Below are 15456 nucleotides of genomic sequence, written 5' to 3' on the forward strand. Positions count from 1 at the left end.
CCACTCTTCTGTCGGAAGAAGGCTTGCAACACGGCCCGAGGGCAACGCTGCATGCCGCATCCAGCTCAGCGGGCTCTGCCTAACCCAAGAAACTTGCCCAGCTGTCAAGCGGCTCCGCGTCCTTAAACTCTTGCTCCGGCGCAACTTCAACGGCGTGCTAGACGGTCTGCCACCGGGAAGCTTGTCTTGCCCTTGCCTCCCTCTCCCGGCCACCCAGCCGAGCCCCCAACTGCTGAAACTCACCCCACTCCTTTCTATTGGGCTGCCCGGCCGAGGCTTTCTCCTCCTTCCTTCCAGCTGTGCGCCGGAGCGCAAAGCCGGCCGGCCCCGCCCTGTCCCGCCTCCGGAGCCAAAAACAGCTGCGGCGGCGCTGGGAAGAGGGAGAAGGGTAAGTGCGGCCGGGCAGGCGCATTCCTTCCCTGCCTCCCTCCCTCTTGGCGGCGGCGGCGGCGGCGAAATGTCTCACGGGGCGCCGGTGATCCGCACCGACGTCAGCAGCGCGGGCGCCTCGACCTCTTCCTCCCCACCAGACTCCGGCCGGCTGGACCGAGCCTACGTGAGCTCCTGCACCGCCATGCTGAAGGTGGTCCAGATGGTAAGGGCCGGGGAGGTTCCTGGCGGCAGCCCGGCGGTCTTTAAGAAAATTCCACAGCATGCTCCTCTGCCCTTCCCTCGAGGAGCGGGAAAGCCACGTGCGCAAGTTTGTGCCAATCCAAGTTGGTGTTTGGTCACGCCTCGGCCTATGGCAAGCGAGTGCTCGGGCCCTGAGGCTCCCGCCCTGGAAATTTACTGCAAATGATTTCCGTAATTCACTTTGAAGGATGAGAATGTGTGTGGGCACATGCAGGCTAGTGCCTTTCCCTTGCCACTGGTCTGACCTCCCCTCCCTGGCTGAAGTTAGGAGGACTGAGCAGGTTTTGAAGGCTTCTGAAAAGAGATCCAGGTGGGCAGCTTTGCTGGTTTGAAAGAATAGAACAAAGTGGGAGTCCAGTGGCACCTTTAAGACCAGCACACTTTTATTCAACGGTGAGCTTTGGTGTGCACGCACACTTTGGGGAAGTGTGCGTGCACACAAAAGCTCACACATTGATTACAAGTGTGTGGGTCTTAAAGGTCCAACTTTGGTCTTCTGAAGAGAAAGAGGTAAAACCCCAGACAAGCCCTGCCCCACTGCCTGCAATACTTCCCTATGGAGAAATTAGCACTTAGTTCTCTCTTCAGTTCTACTATGACTAATATTTGTGGTTGCTTTGTATCTCATGACTTTCTTCCAAGGAAGCTTTGTGTTAGAATTTTTCTCACATCCTGTCCTTCTGCCATAGAGTTCAGGGCAGCCTACAGATGAGTCCCACATATGTCAGAGAGAAGCCCAAAGTAAAGCAGAGATTCAACCTCAGTTTATATATAAAATTTAATCTACATTTACCTTTTAAAAAAATAAAAGGTAAAGGTAGTCCCTTGTGCAAGACTGAGTTGTTACCGATCCGTGGGATGACATCACATCATGACAGTTTCTTAGCGGACTTTTAATGGGGTGGTTTACCATTGCCTTTCCCAGTCCCTGGGGTGTCAAACACGTCGTTCAGGGGCCAATCAGACCCCTGGAGGGCTCCTATTTTGTACAGCCTCTGTAATAAGAAATGGTGAAAAGTCTGGTCAGGAAGCTGCTATTAGTGGCTCTCCTCTTCTTAAGCATTTAGCAGTAATGTGATACTTGAAAGTGATTTGCTGACTCCTGGACAAGTTTGTAAAGGAAAAAGAGTAGATAACTCTCTCCCTTGGCCATTTCAGACATTAGACTGAAGTAGCTTGTTGTGTGTGTTTTTCTTTAACTGTACATTTAAAACTAGTTAGGGCCAAAGTAAATGTGATTGGGTCAGCTATGTTTGTCCCCACAGCTGTTTATTCATACATAGAGCACTTGTTGTTTGTGCATGACCCACTCACACATAACATGGGAGATGGATTTGTTTTAATATCAAAAGGGGAGTATCTATGTTGGGTGCTAATCACAAAAGCGGCAAAAGCAGCCCACCTGTGGCAAGACTGGTTTCTGCATACTCCAGGGGTTCCCCAAGAATGCAGAAAAATATGACTTTGTACGTTAATGAAAAGGGAGGGGGGGGGACCCTACATTTCGGATATTTAACCTAGTTATAAGTTCAGTAGCCAAAACCAAAACCCCCACACTGCTGTAGTGATGGGAATCATCTGGGTTAAAACAGGAAGTCTCAGAAGTGTGTTTCCTGTCTAGAAGCAGGTTTGGAAGGGAGGGGGTTTTACTGTCAGCTAGTTGCTCTGAGCTTGCAAAAGAATAACAAAGAACAAACTAAAGCAACTGTTGCACATGGAAACCCTGTTGCTGAGAGATTTAGAAAGACGATCCTGCTGTTTCCTATTTTACTGAGTCTCTCACCTTGCAAATTCATGTTGCTGTGTACATTGGTGAGGGCCAGAACGTGGCTTTCTCTGGGAAAGATAAAAGTCTTCCAGGCTTTTTTTTCTTTTCTTTTGTGGTTTCCTCCAACCCGTTGACTTTTTGCCTTGTAAGAAAACCCTTTTTCTGAATATTTTTGTTCTGAAAAGATCATTTAACTTTTCCTTTTAAAAATTCTTCACAATCTAGAACCCTGTGGATTTCAGGTTGATTTGCTTTGTGGATACAAAGCTGATGCCCACTAAAATGAACAGTGAAATTCTTTTATAGATCTGGGACAACCATCTGTGTCCTGAAACTATTTGTTGAAACAGTATGAAAGAATTCACACAGAAGCATAAAAACTTTCCTGCTGGGCAGTTGCAAAATTTCCCAGTGGCTTTTCTGCAGATATTAAAAAATGTTTTGCCTGTGGAATTGTAAATCTGATTGGAGTGAGAGATGCTTATCCTTTTATCAGGCTCTTTTCCAAATCAAAATCCTTCTCTGCTTCCCTTGTGTTTATATGTTAATCAATATGGAGACCTGTGTTCAAAAGCTGTCTACATTATTCAACCATCTGCTAATTCAGTAGATTGTGGCCTTTCTTTTTCTCTTTATTTATACCTTCATGTATGTACCTGCAATTTGCTGTCCATGTCAGTGCTTTGTTAACTGATAGTGAAGAGACGCTGTGATTCTTCTCCTGCCAAGCAGAGAGCAAGGGGCTCCCTGCAGGGCTGCCGTTTAATAGTCCCTGTCATTTCTCATTTCTCTCTCCTTCCTCTTTTCCATCCCAGGCATTCCACTGCTGTGCCAGACCAATCACAGGAAGTGGAAATCCTCCCATACTTCACTGTGAACCTTCCAGCTGCCTCGGCCTCTTTGCCTAGGGGCAGCTCGATTTGCTACTGAATGATATGACCAGAGCAGGGCAGGATTTTTATTCAGCCCATGCAGAAGTCCTCTGCAGAAAGAACAAGATTTGGGGGGGATGCTCTTTGTGGTAACAGGATTTTATTGATTATTTATTGGTTTGCAGAAGCCATCAGATCTGAGCTTTAAAAATTTATAATTATTTATTAGACTTATATCCCGCCCTCCCTGCCAAATCAGGCTCAGGGCAGCTTACATACCAATTAAAACATTACATAAAACCAATTGAAACAGAACAATAATACATTAAAACATTAAGATAATACAGGTGCTATAACATTAATTCTTCCACCATTCTTCTTCACCTACCATTTTAATAAAGTCTAAGTTGTTGTAAGGCATTAATAATTTCATAAATATGGAAGATCACCTGACTGAATGAAATGTTGTTGGAAAAGGGAAGAACCCTGCCTTACCCAGCACAAATGTTTGAGAGGAGTAGGCTAGGCTAAGGTACAGCTTAGTGCTTTGCAGAACTGTAAATACAGAGGCAATAAATTCCATGTATCATTCCTGAAGCTTTTAAAATGGACAGTTCTGTTTTGACTAAGGACAATTCAACTTTTACACGTCTTTCAAATTAACTACATTGGAAAAGACACCCCCCCCCCATTATACACAAAATTGGCTTTGTTGTCTCAAATAATTATGTCTGCTCCACATAATTTACACAATTATATTTTGGGCTGTGAGCCTTGAACTTTTCCTTTTTGCTTTGGGAAGCTGTTCAAACAAATTATTTCATTCTTTCAAGCAAAACAAAAATGAGTAGAAGAGTGCAGCTTTTGGAAGATAATGAACGAATGCTTGACACTTCTGTACAGTGTCTTGGGGTTGTTTCAAAAAGCTTTCCACATTTTAATATATGTGCTTTAGAAGTAACTCCTATGCAGATTAACAGTCAGTGACATGCCGTCAGTTTGAGGATCTCAGAAAATTCTTGTGAAACTCTCAAGTATATAAAGGATTACCAGTTGCAGGTTGGGGGTTGAGCCAGAGGGAGGGCAGGGTTTGGGGAGGGGAGGGATTTCAATGAAGTATAATACCATAGAGTCCACCTTCCAAAGCAGCCATTTTCTCCAGGTGAACAGATCTCTGTCACCTGGAGATTAGTTGAAATACCAGATCTCCAGCCACCACCTAGAGGTTTGTAACCCCAGATATGTACCATTGTTTGTTTGGAGGGAGGGGGGAATCAGTTAGACACCTAGGAAAAGGAAAAGATGGTTAAATTATGGTTTCACTGAAGATTGCAGTTTGCTTGTTGCATAGTTAAAATAGCCTCCTCAAAATACTTATGCCTCTGCTTCTGCACACCTAAAAAGTGATATCTGAATCTTTGGCACATGAATCTCACCCATGCTCAAGGGAAGTGTGCTCCAGAGTTCATTTTATGGACAACCACTGACCACAAGTGAGACCAGTATATCTGTAATTAGGGAAATAAGTTATTCTTAGTGGTGGTGGTGGTAATAATATGAATCAACCACCTGCTGCTTCCCCCTCCCCTCATATTTTATATTAATTTTTCAGCATCCCCTTATGCGACCTAAATTCTCTTATGCTGTCATGGTACAAATGGTGTTTCAAACCATAGTACTTTTAAGTGATGGTTGGCTATTGGCCTGGAGCTAATCATCCACTGCTTGTTCATCTTAGTAGAATGCTCAAGAACCATCAATAGACTATACTGGCTGGATGTAGTTTTATGCCAGCGCCAGTGCTTGTTAATAATACACTTGCTATAGTTTCTCATTAAACAATTTGTCACATTCTTGATGTTTCACAAATGTAATGCATTTTTAAGATAATTTCTGAATATGAGATCCTATTTCTTTGGTCCAAATTTTTATCCTGCCCTTTCTCCAAAGCTCAGGATGATGTACTTCTGTCTGTGCAGCCTTAGAACAACCCTTGGAGGTAGGTAAGCAAGAAAATGTGTGACTGGCCCAAGGTCACCCAGCTTTGTGGCAAAGTGGGGATTTGTACCTGGGTCTCTCAGATCACTGTCTGAGGTGCCATCCAAAATAATTTTTACATCATTTTCTCATTGTTTCTCAGCATAAGATGACATCAAACGCTGAGAAAATGGTGTAATGGATGTGATGAGTAAAGCATATGAGTTGGTAAAATTCGCTTGGATAAAACAGTAATGCGAAACAGGAGTTCTGTAGACTGGTTATGCCTGTAAACTGGTTTTGTTTGTTGATTTTTTTCAATACTTCCTGCAAACACTGCAAATCCGGAATATTTATGAACTTTATTGGAAAATAAAGTTGACCTTCAGGAACAGCAGTGGTCCCAGGGTATTGTTGGAAATCACCTTTTAAGAACACTTAAGCGACCTTGAGTTTTCAGAACAGCGTGATTGAATACAATCCCACATTTTATTTTATTTTTTTTTAGCTTTATTGTACTTGAGATTGCTCCCTTTGTGGCTCTTGCCTTTCAGTTGTTGCTGCTGATTGCATTCATCTGCATAAGGAACTCAGTATGGACGGATTACAGTGCATACAGTTACTTCGAAATTGTCACCATGTGTGACTTCATTATGATTCTTGTCTTCTACATTGTTTACCTTTTCCGAGTTTACCGATTGCTGACTTGCATCAACTGGCCACTTGCGGTAAGTTCTTGCTTGCAACTGAAGTCATTATGTTTTAACTGCATAGCTACTCACAACAACTCCATAAAAAACAAACCTATTGCAAATTTAAAGAGCCATGAAATGTGATGCTACGAGTATCATGTTTGTATGGAAAGCCCCAAAGTATACAATGTTTAATTACAGTAGTCCTGTCCAAATGGCAGCTGCTGTTAACAAATTTGGAAGAAAGGTTGTATTATTACCCAAAATGAAACAATTACTTTACATGTTAATTTGGTTCAGGGTAGGGAGAGTAGTTAGTTTCTCATCAAAACAACAGAAACTCATAAGGACTAAATAATTAAGGTATTAAAGCTTTCCAGAGTCTACTGATGAAGGTTTGGCTTGTGCCATAATGCATTTGTTGGTCTTTCAGGTGCTATTACTACAAAATAGTCTAATTTTTCGTTCATCCACACTCCATATGTGCTTGGTTCCAACTTTTTTCTATAACTTAATAATTTTTGCCACAACAGCAATCCCCACAAAAACAATGGTCTTAGAAGTTCTGATGTGAGGTGTCATTGTGTTGTTCCCAAGTTTGAAAAATTACCCACAGGACTCATCTGGACTGGCTTCTTGTAGTCACAGCTTTTTACCTCTTGGTCCTATCCATATCTTGCTCTCTCATCTATTTATTCCTGATCATTGTTCTGGGCACTCATTCCCTTCCCACCCTAGAACCTGAGAGCAATGAGGGTATTCCCTGATGGTATCTTCCTGAGCTACTGATGGGGATCTAATAGTATTCAATAGGGAGTCCAGAAGAGGTCCCAGGAAAGGGCATGTATTTCTACTATGGGTATCTTTGCTGTCACGTATAGAACCAGCCATACGAAGTGGATAATCTGGCCATTGGTAGGTATGTTGACTTGAAGGGGACCAGGATGAGCAACACAACACAGCAATCTAGAACCTGAGAGCGCAACATGATCCCCCTAAAGTGGTTCTGCTGCTTGGAAATTATGTATAATAGTCTTGTTAGTTTCAGCAGAGCAACAGATCTCTATCTGCCTTTCATTTCAATTTCAGGACAGAAAGAATGAATAGTGTACTTTCAGTTGCAAGTTTCCTTTTTCACCATTGCTTTAATCCATGAGAGAATGCATTGGCTAGCCCTGGGTAATTTTAGATGCATCATAATGGATTGTCCCTTTGATAAGGTTTTATTCTAAATTGAATTGTGTGTTTTTTTTATTTTTAGGAGTTTCTACATTACCTAATAGGTACCATCCTACTTCTCATTGCATGTTTCGTGGCAGCAGCAAAAAGCTACAACAGTGGAGGACTTGTTGCTGGAGCGGTGAGTCTGTTTGAGTCTGTTTTGACTGCTCTTTAATAGAAAAAAATCCACTGCCTGAATTTCTTTTGCGTGTTTGTTTGGTGGAATGTGGTCTAAGAGTTCATGCAAGATTTTCCATATGATTTGTTAACACATGCTTGCAAGGAGGAGGTGAAATCCGTCCTACAGTTTGGGATTTATCACTGTGTACCTTGTATCTTGTTGAGGTGTGCATTTGTGAGAGAGGGATGTTGTGCAGAACCTTGACTTGGTTCATCCTTTGTTCATTTAAAGGCACAAGGTGGCATGTGTTTAAGTGTGCGCAACTGGTCAAGGCACAAAATGTTCAATCATGCCTTGTCCTGTGATCTTCTTGATCCTCCAGTTGTGGAGGCATTTATTTCTTTGGATCACTTTTCTCCATAGGCCTCAGCTAATGCACTTTACCAGAAGTTAAATCTGGCACCTTTATTATCCCAGTCATGTCACAAGCCAGTCTCAAGGACTCTTCTCTGTCTTTGTAAAAAGCTGTTCATAGGACTATTTTGTAATGAGTCAAGACAGTCATTCCCCTGCTGTATAGAATCACACTTGCCCCCTTCCCCAGAAAACTCTTTTCTCAGCTGTGTAACTCACATAGTCCAGGTGACAGTGGGATGCAAGTGGAGAGCAGAGCATGGCTGAAAAGGGAAGTTGTGGAATAAATGCCTCCTAATGACCCAAGCAAACAAGTCTTTGGAATCTTCACAGGAAATGTTCACGATGGATTGTGGTCATGGTCCCTTCTTTTTCTTATAATCCAGGAGAGCTATAAACTTAATTTTAAAGTGGGCCCTGCCAGTATAGTCAGAGGGCTGTGGCATGGTGCAGTCACATGTTTGGACCACAGCTTCTTGTGATTGCCTCTCTTTTCCTCTGTAATAATTAGAATTTACATTAATAGACCGTAACAACAAAACAGGTAAACAGAAAACCTAATATGGATGAATTTGTTGGCATGCAAGGAATCTTGGGTAGATAACTTGTAAATATTTGCTTAAGAGAGGCTGTGTAAGAAAGCTTAAAATTAAAATGATTTTTAAGTATAACTTTTAGATGTATATAAGATTATCTAAAATTGACAGATTATTCTGAATGTATTGCTTTTTTTTAAAACAGACATTTGGCTTTTTAGCTACATTCCTGTGCATCTTAAGTATATGGCTATCGTACAAGGTTTCATGTGTGACTCAGTCAACAGGTAAGCATCTAGTTAACTATGGTGCACCAGTTTAGTACTGCACACCATACATATATAGCTTAACTTGTAATTAGCTAAAAACAGGATGGCCAGTTGGAAGTCAGGTTAATTGCATTGTTATCTCAGCTCCATAACTTGATGATGGGGAGCCACCAAGGTTTGAGATCCATTGGATAGTGAGGAGGGGAATGGGATGTGTACAGAAGTGCTTTGACTTTTAACCGGCTTCAGTGACCATGGGAGCTAATTCTTCTGCAAACTCAGCCGGTAGGCTTTGACTAGAAGGTCAGTTATCAAGGAAACACTTCTGCCCTCAAGTGAAGCTGATTGGAAGATGGCGGCAAGGCACTTTTGATGAAGTTCTGCCATGTCAAAGCTAACGATCATCTGGGCAATGAGAAATATTCTCTTGGCTGAAAGAGCCACTAGTATTATATAAAACTATATAGAACAAGAGGAAGAATATATGCTGTGCCATTGGTGCCTGCTTGATTCAAGAAATAATATAACAATTCCCCAGTTGCTTCAAGGAGTCATAAGGACACACCCCAGTGTTTTCCCCATTTCAGCCCATGTAATTATGGGAAGGGCAGGACTCAACAGATGGGAAGCAATAAGCAGACAGACAGGACAGAGGAAGTAAAAAAAATCCCAACCAAAAAAGTACTATCAAAAAGTACTATGAAAACAGCCCTTGTATGGGGAAAAAATTAAAAAGAGCAAGCTGGAATGAATGATGCAGCTCTGGCGTAAAATATGTATGTTGGATACATGCACAGCCATCAGCTTTCTTGCTATTACAGCAGCAAACCAGGAAATAACATCAGACAAGTAGAAAACTGGATGTGGTGGCCTCTTATTTCCTGATGAATTGTGGAAGGCAGGTTCTTGCAAATTAGTCTTTGCTGCAGGAGGTTCATACCACAAGGCACTAAATAGTGTGTTTTGCAACTAGATTTTTACTGTGTAAGAATAGCAAAAATCCAGTTTCAAAATGCATCATTTAGTGTAGTGTGAATGCACCCATTATGTATCACAAGATGGCTGTATTATAGATTTGTACACTGATTCATTTCAGAAGAAAAATATGCTTAGACAGCTAGTGTAAGCTCATTCCCTCAACACCTGACATCTGGTTTTGCATGTACTATCACCAAGATTTGGCTATGTATGTTTGTCCTTAAATATATGTAAGAGGCTAAAAAAATCAGAATGTGTTTGATCATGAGCAATCTTGAGTGCAGGAAAGACAGAAATATTTTAAATACTTTTGAAAATCACATCCATAGTAAATGTTACAATTTAACAGGTGATGTTTAACAGCCATGGGCTGAGAATCTTCTGTGAGGGATTTTGTCTCAGCTTTTTCATCAAATATTTTAGATTTGTAATCACATCTAGCTTTAGTTATTTGTACAGAAATTGAGATAAATGTTGTAGTTGCAACATGTAATAGAATTGCACTTATCTGGAAGGAGGACTCATTACTTCAGGGAGCATTTTAATCAGTGTAAACGGATTATATTTGGCTGGTCTATCAGCCCTAGTCCAGCCATCTTCTTGAGTGATACAGAAGGATCCAACTGCCCATGAACATTTACAGAACTTTCCTGTTAATGTAATGTTGATGGTGCAAGTCAGATACTTTTTGTTTGTCTTTTTAAAGATGCTGCTGTGTGAGTCTTCTGTTCCTGCTGGAGCAAAGACGGGAGTATACATTAAGCCCAGAGAAGAGATGGCTAATGCATGCAAGATGGAACGGTGCACCGGTGGTTTTAAGGATTTGATTTATAATGGCTTCCAAACATCAAGGGGATGGCTAGCAGAATCCTGCCTTCTGAAACTCTGTTCAGGTTCTCAACCTACAAGTGCATCCAGCAGTCCATGTGGTGTCCTTTCCTAATAGCTGTTGCACACAGCTTGTGGATCATCTGCCGAGGATTTTCAGTCTCACACGTATGGAGTTGCTATACTTGTGCACCCTGTCACTCTCTCTTTGATTTCAAAATGCCAATATGAAAGGTTGCATTGCATAGATAATATGCCACTGCCATTGCTATGAGTGTACTGTCTTTTGCATCAACAGTATTCAAACCATCTGGGAAGCTGAGTTGAATGAGGACCTGCATAAACTTTCAAGATGGAAAATATATTCTCCTTCCAGCCTCCAGTTATGGCTGGCACATGTTACAGATCAACTATGAATCAGCAACTGTGAGCTTATCAATGGCTGTCTAATGAGCCTGTCTGTTGCCTTTGCCTCATTCCTGGTTTTGGTGCTTATTGCCAGAAGAGGCATTTTATAAATTGCATTTTGAGTGTCTTACTGTGAATGAACCAGAGTTTGCTTTGTAGTCCTATCTAATTTAAGTATTGTACTGGTGAACCATTTTTTTTTTAAAAAAATCCTATTTTAGCTCAAAAACCACTTGAAATTTTATTCCCTGGTACACTAGCCTCATTGTATGTATACCTCTCTTTTGCCAAGACTTTGCCTATAATATCCTATGGTGACCTCACCCTCTTACCTCTCTCATATGCTGGATTTTTCTTTCTTGCTGAGCAGCCCCTTTATATAGGTCATGTAGAATCAAGTGTAGGATGTATGAGGTTAACAGACAGTAAAACTGAGGTCTCTTTGTATTCACACAAACAGCAGATAATTTGTTGCCAATAAGTGTTTTTGCTCTTCAAGATCTTTAAAACTTTGAGAGATGCTTTCTTTTCAGTTTCTGCTTAAACACTCAAGTGTAAGTTTCTGAGTTTCACTGACACTTAAAGTTTAGAGGCAGGAACATACAAGCAAGTTCCCCAAACCCTCTTTTATAAACAAACTTGGGATCACTCCTCTTCACTAGAAGCTATTTCCCTTCTTAACTGAGCAGGGATCATGTCTCTTTACTGGAAGCTATTTCCTTTTTTTTTAGCCTGAATGAGGATCCTCCTTGATGCACTCACTCTCTTAACCTCCTTCCACAGTCCTCAGTCCACAGTCAGTGCTTAACTGTCTCTTCAACTGTCAGCTCTCAACTGTCATTCCTTAGCTGACTCTCAACAGAATTCCGTTTGAACAGCCTGTCACTTAAAGGTTCTCAAACCCTCTTAGGTATTAACCCTTGATAGTCTGTCACATATCTTTTTCATAGTTGTGCAGTCAGAGATTTCTAGGAGAGCTGCTTGGACTGCTGTGGGGAGTAGCTCATCTAAGTCCATTTAACTAGGACTCATCCAGCCAATTTGCTTTTGCTTTGCCAGTGAGTCTTTTAACAGTTACTCTTCTGGAAGCAGCTTCTTTTCTCAGGAAGTTCTTTGTTGTCAGTGTTCAAAACACAATTATTTTGTTCCTGGAAAATGTTAGTTCTCCTTCTCAAGATTACATTAGACAGGATTACTTCCCATTGCACTGTGTTGTGTGGTTTTAATGACACTAACCCATCCTGAAGAGTGCCCATATAATCACTGATTAACAACTTTGTTACCTTGTACAGTTGGAATGCCCCCATTGCTTCATTCATTCTGGAGAAGCCAAGCATACAAGGGAGCCTCTCCTCCACTAACTCTCACTCCTGCTCTGAATGGGCTGCAGTTTTAGGTTTTAACACCTGGCGTTAAAGGAGGAGGGGAGAGATGTGCACAGAGCTCTAAAGAATTGTTCTAAAAAGAGAGGATCCTCCTAGTCAAATAGAATTTGAGTAGGACATAGGGGTATTTTATGTAGTTAGAATAAATATCAGGTGTAACACCAGATTATTACAGTACCCTTTGTAAGGTAAATATTCTGAAGTCCTACTCACACAAGTGCAATGTGTAAATTCAAAAAAACAAAAGTAGGCTATTAAGTATCCTAAATGGGAAGTAGTCTGGAGAAGTAGCATAGGTTTGGGCAGATCTACACTTCAGGATTATTCTGCCATCAGCTTGCAAGTAAGGCAGAAGACTGAATGGTCATGTGCCCAAGATGAAGGGAAGTGGAACAGATGCCAGTAAAATGGAGGCTTAAAAATAATGGCTAAGATTGTAACTACTCACGTAGTCCCTAAAAGTGAAGGGCAGATCAGTGATAACTCACATACAATGGCAATATTAAAAGGGATTGGGCTTGCACTCTGGAAATGCTCTTGGAGGGTGAGGGTAGGCTGTGTCTGCTGTACAAGAAGCTGGTATGATGTTCTGATAAGAGATTCTAAAAAAGCTTAATGTATTTTTTTCCTAAAAAGTGTTGAACTTTCATGGGTATGATCTAGCTGTAGTTACTTATTAGTGAGAGAAAGACAGTTTTGTATAATGTTGATACCCTGTACTATTGGATGTGTTAATGGCTGAGGCAGTGTCCAGTGTTGTAAAAATAAGATATCAACCCAGAACACTTAAAAAGGTCAGCAGTGAAATAGTTCTCTTAAGAAAGAGCAGAATTAAAATACTGAAAAGACCACCAACAGCAAAATATTAAAATCAGCATCAACACAGAAAACAGCTTTCTCTGATATGGTGCGGGAAAAATCAGCAAAAAAACAAGTGGGGGAAGAAACCCTTTACTTGGTGCCAGACAGATGCCTGTAGGGTGGGGAGTTTGAGTTTAGGTTCCACATTGGCAAATGACTCACTCTCAGGGCCATCCACAGCAGAGCTTCTTACTCACTTTAACTGACGGGCAGACCCTTTGGGAGGGGGTGTGTGGAGTAGATGGTTTTTTTAAGTAGACATGAAAGTTCTGTGAACTCTGCCAGCCCTCTTAATACATGGAGGGACTGCAATTTTTGTCCGCTTGGAAGCAAATTCTTATCAGGAAGAATACAAAGTTTCCTCAGTTAACTAGTTCTTTGTTCATGCCTTCATCATTCTGCTTCTTTTTTTCTCGACATTTTCACATGGGCGTTGCTATATGAATCTGGCTTTGTATTTGCATATTTGTGGCAATTTAGTACATAAGAGCTAGTGACTGTATTCCATTGCTTTTAATGACCTCAGCTGCACCCCCCCAAAAAACCCCACAGCCAGAACTTTCCAGCAGACATATAGCCTGTTTTATGTCTGCACTTTATAGGGTTGTCTCACTCTCCGCTATTGTTGAACCTGAGCCAGGCCTTGGCTCTCTGGAGTGAAGGGAGGGGCTTCCCTCCCCTGCACTCTCCGCACAGCATAAGGTTCAGTAGCTCAGGCAAGTGAGTGAGATGGACAAGAGTCCAGAGGAAAACAAGCTGGCTGTGGAAAAAGGGTATTAAAATTTCCACTTCACTGGAGCCAGTTTCCGATTTTCCCAAGTGGCTGCCATGTAGTGGTGGTTTTACTGTCTTGACTCTGCAGCCAGCTTGCGCTATTCCTCGCAGCCATCTGGATGCTTGGATGAGAGTGCCGGGGCTGTGAAGGGTGAAACATTTACATCTATCCCTGGCCCAAGGGTCAAAAGTCCAGGAAGCTCACAGCTCACCCATTCTCTGGTCTCTTTGCAGTAGCTGTTACAAGTTGGCAACCACTTGACCATCATAAGCTCTGCTGTGTAATAGATCATGGGGGAGGGCTACATTTGGGACTGGTGTTCAAAAGAGCCACACATGACTCCTGAGCCACTATCACTGCTTTCAGTGGCTAGATACAGTTAATGGGACAGCTGATTATCAGGTAAAGCTGCATCTTATTTTTCAGGTGTCTTTGCTGTTCCATCTTCTACCTTGCTCTCATTTGGTTAAATACTCTTAAGCACAGGTGTTATATGTATGGCCCACGGACCAGAACAGACCAACCAATGGCTTTAATCCAGCCCAAGGCTCTTTTCTCCCCCGTCCCTGCCTGTCCTCACCCTTTGAGCCTGCTAAAGTTTCCTGCTCCCCTTGTCTTTGCCTCCTACTTCAGCAGGAAGCTCTTCTGGGCTTGCAAATTTAATGCGGAATGGATTTTCCATTAAGGTCTCTGTGCCCAGATAGACTACTCTGAGACTATTTCAAGCAATAGAATCTGTGTTCTGGGACTGGAATGGCAGGGCACAGAATCCAGTCCCAGAGTAGTCTGTCTGGGACCAGATACCTTAATGGAAAATCCATTCTGCATTTTCCCTGCAATGTTGTCTGTGCTGCAATGTATTTCAATGGAGTGGAGCTCGAGTAATTTTACTTTCCAGCATTTTTATGGTAAAGCTGTTGCTTGTTGGAGTTGTCTCCTTGCAAATAAAGAGTTGAGGTTTTGAGGCAGCTTATTTCTGCTGAATGGACCTGAGAATGGGTGCCTGAGTGAGTACTCTAACCTGGGAATCTACAGCCGAAGGGAGACATTACACTGGAGATTTAGTCACTCTGAGTAGACCCCGGGGGGGGGTGGAGCTTGCAATGTCCAGCCATTCCATGTTTCCTAGCCTCAGAGCATTTTATATTTTTAGTTTCTGCTGTGACCTTGTGCTTGTTCTTGATATTTTATTTTAAAAATTGCATTGCCAAATCCCACTATTCCCCACCTTTCTATTTTAAACAAAATATTGCTAGAGTTTTAAGCATGTTTGTATTTTTAAGTTAAAAATATCTTTGTGTTTGTCTATCCTTTATAAAATTTATCTCTCTGCTACTTGGCATTACATTTTATGACACGCATGGCCTGGCCCCACAAAGTCCCATTTATGTCAGATCCGGCCCTCCTAACAAATGAGTTTTACACCCCTGCTCTTAGGTCTTTCGTTCTCAGAGCAAGATCATGAAGCTGCAGACTACTGCATTAGCAAAAGCAAATTCTAGAAACATGAACCATGGAATATGTTTTATTATGACCAAAAAAAAGTGCACAAGTTTTTGAGTTCTCTGTAACTGTTCATCAGACTAAAAAAATAAATAAATCCAGTCTGATAAATAATTATGGAGAAACTTAAAACCTTGCATGCTATTTTATGTAATTTTTGGCCAGCCTTTATGATATGATTCTTGGGGTTTTTTTATCTCACAGGGTAATGCTTT

The 15456-nt window shown here is 41.7% G+C and overlaps 1 protein-coding gene across 2 annotated transcripts; it reads left to right on the plus strand.

Annotated features, from left to right (window-relative positions):
• The first annotated feature begins 315 nt into the window (after positions 1 to 315).
• CMTM7 (CKLF like MARVEL transmembrane domain containing 7) lies at positions 316 to 10946 on the plus strand. Of its 2 annotated transcripts, none has more exons than XM_060248832.1 (5): positions 316 to 595; positions 5805 to 5978; positions 7204 to 7302; positions 8440 to 8521; positions 10188 to 10946. In XM_060248832.1, the coding sequence occupies exons 1-5, from the start codon at positions 458 to 460 to the stop codon at positions 10199 to 10201; spliced, it is 507 nt and encodes a 168-aa protein (XP_060104815.1). In that variant the 5' UTR covers positions 316 to 457; the 3' UTR covers positions 10202 to 10946. The 2 variants fall into 2 exon arrangements, with proteins under 2 accessions (XP_060104815.1, XP_060104814.1); XM_060248831.1 differs by having other exon boundaries at positions 384 to 595; positions 10608 to 10946.
• The last annotated feature ends 4510 nt before the right edge of the window (positions 10947 to 15456 follow it).

Source organism: Heteronotia binoei, chromosome 10 (assembly GCF_032191835.1).
Source record: "Heteronotia binoei isolate CCM8104 ecotype False Entrance Well chromosome 10, APGP_CSIRO_Hbin_v1, whole genome shotgun sequence".
Classification (NCBI taxonomy): domain Eukaryota; kingdom Metazoa; phylum Chordata; class Lepidosauria; order Squamata; family Gekkonidae; genus Heteronotia; species Heteronotia binoei.